The following is a 10968-nucleotide window of genomic DNA, read 5'->3' as shown; positions in this document are numbered from 1 at the left end:
CGAACATAATAAGCATTTCTATTGGAAATGAATTTCAGCCCCCCCCCCTGTATAGGCTATACCTAACCTAACCCTGAATTGGCCTATATACGGGGGGGGGCTGAAACTCCGATAGAAATGCTTATTATATTCGTAATCAGCATAAAAAAAGGCATCAAATGGTGTATTCACTTTTGTCCTAACTCAATAATATGATTTTGTAGATATTGACCAAAAAGGCATCAAATGGTGTATTCACTTTATTCCTAACTCAATAACATGATTTGGTAGATATTGACTGTTTTATTTGTCTAGTTCAACTAGGCTACTTACCCAAATAGTTAAAAACCAAATAGTTTTTTTTTTGGAAATAAAGAATGAAAGTGTACTCACATTGAAAATAGAAAATACATAATTTCGTGCGTGCTCCCAAAACATGTTTGACTACTTTATAACATACCAGTTTTTTAAGAAAAATGTGCACGTGAACTGACGACGTACATTCATTGTGCAATTCTTATCAAAAACAAAAAAAACCTGTTTGCTTTAAATTATATTATTACGACCAACTATGATTACTATGATTACTCCTTAGCTATCTCATTGAAAGCAATTATTATCAGGTTCAGAAGCCTCTAGCCTATATCAGTCTTAGGCTATTTCTTTTCTTAAATAGGAAATTATCAGTCCTTTTTCTTTTCTTAATTTGTTTCTTTTAGACAATAGGCAGAGTTATAGATGAGTTTTTTTTCTATCTTGTAAAATAGCAGTTAGGTAGGAAAATGAGACTATCATGAATGAATTAAGGGTGTAATATAGGCTAGACTAGCCTATACCCTTGGGAGATTTTTAAGAGACAGGCAATGTAAATTTTGACAGAAATTATCTATCTCAGTTTTGGCTGTTTAGCTTATTGATTTCTTTGGGTCTAAGTTTTGAAGGCACAATTTTTATTGTGACTACAGAATTTGAAATTATATCAAGGATCAAGCAAGGCTCAAAATGCTCTTTTAGCGCCTTTTTTGAGATGTGAATCTAAATCTGAAGATTTTACTTTTATAACATTAAAAATTACCCATAGGCTAGTCTTTATACCCCAGTGTCCTCTGGAGAGAAAAAGTGATGGGGCTAGAAGGCTACTTCAAAAAACCTTCCCATGACATTGTTGAGGCTTTGGATCTGTTTCTTGAAGTTTTATTGGTCAATATATACCAAATCATATTATTGAGTTAGGACTAAAGTGAATACACCATTCGATGCCTTTTTTTATGCTCATTACGAATATAATAAGCATTTCTACCGGAAATGAATTTCAGCCCCCCGTATATATGCCAATGCAGGGTTAGGTTAGGTATCGCCTATATAGGGGGGGGGGCTGAAATTCATTTCCAATAGAAATGGGTCAATATATACCAAATCATATTATTGAGTTTCAAATAAAGTGAATACACCGTTCAATGCCTTTTTTTATGCTGATTACAAATAAATAGGCTATACCTAACCTAACCCTGAATTTGCATATATAGGGGGGGGCTGAAATTCATTTCCGGTAGAAATGCTTATTATATTCGTAATCAGCATAAAAAAAGGCATCGAATGGTGTAATCACTTTAGTCCTAACTCAATAATATGATTTGGTATATATTGACCTAGAAATGCTTATTATATTCGTAATCAGCATAAAAAAATGCATCAAATTGTGTATTCACTTTAGTCCTAACTCAATAATATGATTTGGTAGATATTGACCGTTTTATATGTCTAGTTCAACTAGGCTACTTACCCAAATAGTTAAAAACTTGGTAAAATTCTACTTTAGTTACTTTTACCTATCTTGGAAAGGGGTGAGGTTAGGAAAATGAAACTTTCAGGGATGGGTCTACAGGCTAAAATATGTCCTGGGAAGGTATTTTGATGTGCTTATCTCCTCTCCATCTCCCTCTAGTGGATCCTGAAATTTGCCTACATGACAGGTCTCCTACTGAAATTTTGACAAAACAACATTTTACCTTAATTTTCAGTTATAAGATTCTTTTTCTCTGGCTTTAGTTCTGAAAAGGTAATTCTGTTATTTGAGTAGTATTTTAAGCCATATCAATGTTAATTTTCAAAATTTAGGAAATGTATTTGCATATCTTTAAAACTATAAATCAGGATTGAGCAAAGTTGTGAAGCTGAAAACAATTTTGTTGGACTTCATTTTAAGCAGAAGATCTATATTACAAGGTTTTACTTTTATAACACACAGATTTTTAAAGGTCATCAAAGGTCAGGACCCTCTAGAGGGAGAAGGAGTGGAGGTAGGTACTTCAAAATATATTCCCGGGACATACTTTAGCCTGTAGATCTATCCCTGAAAGTTTCATTTTCCTAACCAAACTCCTTTCCAAGATAGCCAAAAGTAGCTAAAGGAGAATTTTACCAAAAGCTCTTAATCTATAATTTTATCCAATATTGTAATAATCATACAGTTTCCTTCCATTTTTATGTCATTTTCCACCCTTTTGATACTGTTTTCTTCTTGATTCTATTTATGATTTGGGTCTGATCATATATTTTAATTTTGAGCATCACACATACAAGAAGTAAAGTAAGACAATCAGTATTTGAATTGCTAATAACTGTTTCAACAGTGCACTATAGAATCTCTATTATACCACATAGAATGTGGATTGTTAACCATTAGATTTGTCTAAAATTTCTTTAGAGGCTTTTCATTAGCTTGAATCATTTTAACTATACATAACACTAACCATTTCAGATGTACTCCTAATCAAAAGTAGATCCAATTGAATCTACAGTTATATTATTACAATCTAAGGTTGGATTTTTTAGTATATTTTTCTGTTTAATTTTATTTATAAAGTAAATTCTTTATAAAGTAAATCCTTGCAATATCAGGTAAGGGACAAAAGATTTATTCTGCTCTAACAGTATTTCAACTTTGGAGTTCTTTCAAAAGGATGGATTAACTAGCTTCAACAAGCCTGAAGCTAATGCATTGTTCAAAGCATACAGTATTTTAACCAAAATTATGCCTATTGTGTCAGCAAACTAAAAGTGGTCCTTTACATAAATTCATAGACATTTCATTTGTTATTTCCTTCTTATCATCAAATTGCTCTTGAATATTTTGTTACAGAACATTGCAAAAAATTTATAAAAAAGCTCTATTTCTCTGAAACAGGCCTGTTCCAGCACAGTGTGAAATTCTATTCCTGCAAAAGTTACCTCATAGTATTCCTACAAAAGTAAAATCATAGTATAATATTAACTTCTCTGGTTAATATTTGCAATTTATTAGGAATACCAGAGATTTACTGTAAAGCAAGAATATTGTATTGGGGTTGCAGTGCATATGTTACAAGATTGAATATATTAAGATTAAGTGTTTGATTCACTTATTTGTTTCCACAAGAACAGCAAATTCTGATGAAATCTTGTTTAATTCTTTATTGTGATGTTTGTCTTAAGATTAATCTACTCACCTTATGGTCACTTGTTACCATGTTATTCTGCAGGTTGTGAGCTTACTATGGTAACTTACCATGGTAGGTGGGTTGGAACTCAGCCTAAGAAATAAACATACCATTTGATTCAAAAATCAATACTCTATCCAATTATAATAATCATATCTGGTTTGAGCTTTTTTCATAAATCTGTAAAATCATATTCAAATCTTTTCTTTTTAAACAAAAATTGATTTCTGTCAAGTGGCACTACATGGTAAAAAAAGAGGCTTAGTTTCCTGAAAAGTGGCAAGAATGTTTGAATCTAGCATTACAAAATATCTTTTTCTGTTACATTCTTCTCTCTTCATAAATTATGACCTTACAATATCATTTAACAGGAAAAGATTTAAACTACTCCAGTAGTATTGAAACAAGATTTATTTCAGAAGAACGGATCAATTTGCTTCAAAAAGCCTGAAGCTGATGCACAGTCCAAAGAATGCAGTATTTAAACCAGAATCATGCCTATTGTGTCAGGAAACGCAAAGTGCTCCTTTACATAAGGTTACAGACATTCAACATGTGATTTCCTTCTTGGCATCAAACTGTTCATGTACATTTGGCTACAGGGCATTGAGAAAAATTTTTACAAAGCCTAACTTTTCTAAAACAGACTTGTTCTGGCACAGAGTATGCTGCCAGAAATTCTATTCCTGCAAAAGTCATCAGGAGTCTTCTAACCAAACTCAATCACAGTGTTTGTCAACTAAAAGGAGGCAAACACTATGTAGAGACAGTAACTCACATGAAGGGAACTTTGAATACAAGTCATGCTGTCTTTTTTGTGGTTTAAACGGCAGCACAAAAAAAATGATTGTAAAGCAGATAACAACTCTAGAAAGGCAGAATAATATTCAGAAGCAGGTAGAAAGACTGAAAGATTTGGAACCTCAATTGCAGATGAGGTGTAAAAATGCTCTATTAGTGAGACTTGAGGCTAAGTACCATCAAAAGTGCATGGTGCTCTTCATGAAAAGACAGACTGAAAATGGAGGAGGTTATTGCTGGTGAGCTACTTGATAAACTACATTGCAGGTTTCTTGATGGGAGAATTTATTCAGCCAGTGAGCTGAAACTTTGGTTTGAAGAAGCACCTTCAAAGTCAGGACTTTCAGTGGGAACACAGGGTTTTTGAACTCTGAAGAAAAAACTTCTGGAAAAGTATGGCACATCTGTAGAAATAAGTGCTAGCACAAAAGTTGGTGAAGACAGACTCATTTATTTGAAAGAATGTGTTTCAGTTGGCAACTTAAGCAGAGAAGTGTCCAACCTAGTGAAAAGTACAAGTGAGTCAGTGTTGATGGTGAACTCTGATTCAGAAAAATCAACCATATTAGATGATGACTCTGCTGCAGAGTCAGAGGCTGAGAATGATACCAATGATGATGATATTTATTCTGCCATTTTAGATGATGAATTTCCAGCAAAGGATGATGAAAAAGCTACAAATTTGTTCAGCGACAAGAACAGGTGAAGCTTTTTCTACTTCATGAAGCATCTCAAATCCGAAATAAAAGATACTATAGCTCATCAAAGAACAAGAGAAGATATGCCAGTGACATTTGAGCATGCTAAATCTCTCGTTAGCAATTCACCCATGTTGTACAACTTACTTGCAGTCATACTTTGCAATATTGATGAGCCCCCAAATGACCTGTGCACACTCTATGATGTAAGTGAAGAAGAGGATAGAGCTATTGTTAACTTGGCTCAGGACCTTTTGTTTCAAATGGTTTTTTTTCTTTCTACTTCAATTTAATTTTTAACCTTGGCTCTCATATCAGCTTAAAAAAAAAATGATGGGGCAATAGTAGTAAACATAAAAGTACAATTTTCGCTAGTTTTAGCTAGTTGTTGACAAGCATAGTAAACATAAAAGTACAATTATTGCTAGTTTTAGCTAGTTTTTGATAAGCATTATAAGTAATGGTGATTTCAAGTGTGGAATAATCTGATCCACTGCCATTTCCACTATTTATGGTTTTAAATTTGTTCTCAAGGTAAAAATTTTAGGACAAGGGTCACTCTTACCAGGCTGTTGTTGCAGTGACAGTTCAGACCAAAAATTGGAAGTTTTAGCTTGGCTTATATAAAGGAATTCCAATAGAAGCACTCATGATGGCTCATAATAGAGTATTTTAGTCCCTAAAAAACTAATACCAGTTAGCATTTGCAGCAAGATTAGCCTGCTGCAAATTAAAATAGCAGAGTCCAACATGTATCTAACTGAGGCTTTATTTGGGCATTCTTACTTTCCTTACTACAGTATGCCCCATGGCATTGGCAGAGGTGAAATCAGCAGGATTTGTTGAGCAGCTCCTATATCAGATCATTTTAAATGTTGAAGATCTACTATATCTTTGCCTCTGCTAGTACTGCAGTGCTTACTAGTCAGAAAAGTAAGAAGGTCTGAACTCAGCCTAAGCTAGCAGTTTGCTTGTATTGTATTCAATATAATCAATTCTACCTTTTTTGCTTTATTATTTTTTCTGTCCCTCTTTTTCCTATCCCTTGCCTCTCATATCCAGATTTTTCTTTATAAATACTTGTTGATTGAGTTTAATCTTCCTTTATTTCCAGGGAAAGTTGACACTCTAAAACACATTGGTCTTGGGTTGCATTTGTACCACAAAACTAGAAGTAAAACACATATCTATCCTTAACAAGCTTGGGATGACAATAAGTCTAGACATAGTCCATCCCATACTAACTTCAGAGACAATAAGAGTAGAACAAATGATTGCTGATACTGGGGTCTACATTCCAGATGGGATCATCAAAGACCAATTTGCTCATTTTGCAATAGATAATCTTGATTTTGATGTGAGAATCCATTAGAACTGACCTGTTTTTGATGATTAATCATCTGCAAATAGGGCTGTATCTAGATGTAGGGGTTACCAGGTTTGAATACCCTGCCCCCCCCCCCAAAAAAAAATTATTTGACTTGTAAATGGGTCTAAAAATTCCCTAGTCTTACTTGTAGGCCAAGGCTGTTAGAAAAAGTTCATTGAAGGATATTTTTGGTATTCCCCCTCCCCTCAAACAAAAATCCTAGATACAACCCTGTCTGTAAGAGCAATTCCAGACGTGCTTTCAGAAGATATTGCTGCATAGTGGTGAATAGAAGGTGGAATTTGGATGGAAAAAATAATTAAAATCTGGCATTGCCTGACAATCAATATGGCTTGGCTCTGAGAATACCAAACAATAGATCAAAGCATGTCGTTGCTGCACCCTCCCCCCCCACTCAGACAAACAGACACTAAAAGCCCAGTACAGAGTAACCATGTAAAACCTGTGCTTCTAGTATTTGAACTGGAAGACAATTCAAGCGCAAAGTCAGTCTGAAGCAAGACAGAAAAAAAAAATTATATTTCAAATTAGGAGTAACTTAATGACAGGAATGCCTATATTCGATTTACGAGTTATTTTATAGTTCATTCTAGAAACAGTGCTTAATTCATGTTACAGAGTATGCCTTTATTGAGATGCTGGTCTTTTATTCTACTACTTCAGAATAATTCACTATTTTCTTGACATAGGAGGATCTATAAAAGAAATGCTCTAAATGGAACTTCAAAAACAGGTCCAAGTAACCTGACCTTAAGCTAGCAAGGATAATAGTTATGAGAGTAACAGGTTGAAAACCTGAAATCAAATTTTTTCTAATGTTACAAGATTTTTTTCCATTTAGGGGCTTTCTTTCCCTCATTCAGCTTACATTTTATTATCCCAGTATAGAGCCTTGTTTTGGATTCTACCATCTGCAGATTTTGATGTTATTTGATCTACAAGTTTGGTATATAAGAAAAAAAAATCATAATCTATCATTGTTATTTAAATATCCCTCAGTAATGGTACTAATTCTAAAAACCTTAAGTTACGGTTTCTGCGTGTGAATCTGGTGGAAGCCCTGTTGCTTATATGTTTTTACTTCCAAAAGAAAAATGCTATATATTTTCTTTTTTTTTACAGGAAAACACACAGGATGGAATGTCATCTCATGTCACAACAATGATAGTGATACAGCCAGAATCTGCAACAGCAACTGGAAACAAAGACCAACTGACAGTTAGCCGCTCTCGCCCAAGGAGCCGATCGTTCCCATCTTCTGCCCTTAGCCCCTGAATCCTTCAGGAAAGTCTTCTTGAAAAGAAAAAGAATCTTCACACCTTCCGATTTCTCGCTCAGCCAAATTCGTGGAAGCGGTGAAATATAGGAAATTGGGGAGCTCTAGAAGGGGCCAACTGAAAATTTACATAATATTGATAATTTTAATATATTTTGTAAGATGATCAAGATATCTGAAACCTATCAGCAAACGCCAGCAATCCATTGACATGTTACAGAACTGTTTTGTCAGTGTTGTCGAACACAGGGGTTTTGCTAGTTAAAGCTGGTCATGCCACGCTTGACGTTCATCAATTGAATAATGTTTGACAGCGCTGACATTAAAGACATGTTTTGCTTACAAAATTTAGATTTGTGAAGCACTATTATTCACCAGTGTTTAAGACTTATTTTCAGATGATGTTTCATAAAATCAGACAAGATTTTGATAGCATCATACAAGAGTTTGGTAATACTTGGAAATATTTTGATAATCTTGATAATGACAGGCACGACTTGATCACACTGAGATAAACTTGGTAATAGCAGACGTGACTTAGATAAGATCTTGCAAGATTTGAAAATATCAGATAAGTTTGGATATTACGAAAAAAAATATTTTTGTTAATATCATATAGAATTTTCATAATACCATGCATGATTTTATTAATAGCTTGCAAGATTTTGACACTATTATGTAAAGTCTTGATAATATCATAGGGGATTCTCATTATGCCAATGTGGTATTTTGATAATGTAACGAAAGATATTTGATAATTTTGAGAATGATTTTGATAATATCCCACAAGATTTTGGTAATGCCTGATGATATTTTTGATAGTACCGGTCACAGTTTTGCTAGTATCATTCTAGATTTTGATATTAACTTGCAAGATTTGGGTAATAACGGAAAGAATTTTCATAATATCTCACAAGACTTTGAAAAGATTTTTTAATATTTAAATATGATTTGGTAATATAATGCAAGACTTTGACGATACCATTTAAGTTTTTGATAATATTTAGCAAGATATTAATGATCTTGATGATAAAGGATTCTCATTAAACCAGCTAAGATTTTGAGAGTGTAGTGTGAGATGTTTCTTAATACCAGACAACATTTTGATAGCATCATAGAAGAGTTTGGTAATACTTGGAAAGATTTTGATAATCTTGATAATTACATCCACGATCTGATCATACTATGTTAAATTTGGTAATAGCAGACATGATTTATATATCATCATGTCAGATTTGACGATATCAGACGTGTTTTGATATTGCTAAAAAATAATATTTGTTAATATCATGTAGAGTTTTCATTAAAAAAAAAAATGCAAGATTTTGTTAATACTTGCAAGATTTTGATAATACTATGTAAAATTTGACAATATCATAGAGAATTCTAATTCTACTATGTGGGATTTTGATAATGTAGCACAAGATATATGATAGTTTCGGGTGAGATTTTTATAATATCACACAAGATTTTGGTAATGCTTGATAATGTTTTGATAGTATCAGACGTAATTTTACTAGCATTATTCTACATTTTGATAATAACTTGCAAGATTTAGGTAATAGCAGAAAGTATTTTAATAATATCTCTCAAGACTTTGAAAATGCTAGACAATATCTTGTAATATTTAAATATGATTTGGTAAGTAACGCAAGACTTTCATAATGTAAGGTTTTGATAATATTTGACAATATTTTGATAATTTTGATTATGGCGGACATGATTTTGATAGCACTATCTTAAACTTTGCTAATAACTTGTGAGGTTAAATGATAATACCATGCAATATTTTGTTATTAATTTGCATGATTTTGATATTATCATATATGGTTTTGATATTGTCATAAAGGATTCTCTTAAACCAGGCGAGATTTTGAAAATATAGTGTGAGATGTTTCATAATATCAGATATGATCTTAAAAGTATCATACAATAGTTTGGTAATACTTGGCAAGAATTTGATTATGTAGTGCAAGATGCTTGATAAAATCAGACAAGATTTAGATAATATTATTCTAATTTTGAATAATAACTTTCAAAGGTTGAGGTAATGCTATAAAACATTCTCATAATATCTCGCATGACTTTGATAATGTAAGACAAGATTTTTTAATATTTAACGGAATTCGGTAATATTCAGTGACAATATCATTCAAGATTTTGTCAATGGCTTGCATGATTTTGATAATATCATGTATGGTTTTGATATTTTTATAAAGTATTCTCATTAAACGTATTGAGCTTTTCATAATGTAGTATCAGATATTTCATAATATCACACAAGATTTTGATAGTATCACAAAGGTAATATTCGGCAAGCTTTTAATAAATCTTGATAGTGACAGAAATGATTTGATCACACTATGTTAAATTTGGTAATAGCCGACATGATTTAGATATCATCATGTCAGATTTGACGATATCAGACATGTTTATTACCGGACAAATTTTTCTTTCTAAGATAATTTAGAATTTTCATAATACCATACAGAATTCTGTTAATAACTTGCATGATTTATACTCTGTAAAGTTTTGATAATGTAAGCAAAAAATAGTTGATAATTTCGGGTATAATTTTGATAATATCACACAAGATTTTCGTAATGCTTGAACATATTTTATAGTACCAGACACGATTTTGCTTGTATCATAATAGATTTTGATAATAACTTCCCAGATTTAGGCAATAGTGGAAAGGATTTTCATAATATGTCAAAAGACTTTAAACAATGCAAGAAAAGATGTGTAGTATTTAAATATGAATTGGGAATATAATGCAACACTTTGATAATATCATGTAAGGTTTGACAATATTTGACAAGATTTTAAAAATCTTGATAATACAAACATTATTTTTCGAATTGAAAAATTCCCGGTTGATGGATTTATAACATCTTCAATTTGTCCTTTCAAAATATCACAGATAATGTTTTTGCTATAAGTACATTTAATTTGATTTTAAGACATGGAAAAAAGTTGGAAAAATTTCAGTTAAAAAATCTAAGTTAAAAAACTTGGGGGGGGGGGGGCGTCGGCGTCCTGGAGGGGGAATTGGAGACCTGGAAGGGGACATGAAACCCTTGATGGGGGACTCGGGGCCCTGGGGGGACATTGGGTCCAGGATGGTAATGTGAGGACCCAAACTCATGCGTAAGCCCGGTAATTATTATTATTATTATTCATTTATTGCCCGTCAAAAAAAGGTACAAAGGTACAATAGACGGAGTAATCACTAAAAAAAACAAAAAAGAAAAAAAAAAGAAAAAGAAGGACACAAACACACATTAAAAATTCAAACACATGACAAAAGAAAACTCTTCATGCAAAACCGATGTGCTCAGGACC

At 32.7% G+C, this 10968-nt stretch overlaps 1 protein-coding gene across 6 annotated transcripts; it reads left to right on the top strand.

Annotated features, from left to right (window-relative positions):
- Positions 1-540: 540 nt before the first annotated feature.
- Positions 541-10627, top strand: LOC148943208 (uncharacterized). Of its 6 annotated transcripts, none has more exons than XM_089101528.1 (3): positions 903-1008; positions 6072-6314; positions 7470-10627. In XM_089101528.1, the coding sequence occupies exons 2-3, from the start codon at positions 6165-6167 to the stop codon at positions 7620-7622; spliced, it is 303 nt and encodes a 100-aa protein (XP_088957654.1). In that variant the 5' UTR covers positions 903-1008; positions 6072-6164; the 3' UTR covers positions 7623-10627. The 6 variants fall into 6 exon arrangements, 4 of the variants coding, with proteins under 4 accessions (XP_088957654.1, XP_088957653.1, XP_088957651.1 ...); XM_089101527.1 differs by lacking the exon at positions 903-1008 and adding an exon at positions 1152-1179; XM_089101526.1 differs by lacking the exon at positions 903-1008 and adding an exon at positions 3423-5163.
- The last annotated feature ends 341 nt before the right edge of the window (positions 10628-10968 follow it).

Source organism: Artemia sp. Qi Xiang Cuo, chromosome 15 (assembly GCF_049724085.1).
Source record: "Artemia sp. Qi Xiang Cuo chromosome 15, ASM4972408v1, whole genome shotgun sequence".
Classification (NCBI taxonomy): Eukaryota; Metazoa; Arthropoda; class Branchiopoda; order Anostraca; family Artemiidae; genus Artemia; species Artemia sp. Qi Xiang Cuo.
This window is presented reverse-complemented; position numbering and strand designations above follow the sequence as displayed.

Excerpts from the sequence above, each read along its gene's own strand:
- LOC148943208 (XM_089101525.1), top strand. The coding sequence starts at position 4,981 with ATGAAGCATCTCAAATCCGAAATAAAAGATACTATAGCTCATCAAAGA. Across the intron at positions 5,164-7,469 it reads ACCTGTGCACACTCTATGAT|GAAAACACACAGGATGGAAT; the intron begins GTAAGTGAAGAA and ends TTTTTTTTACAG.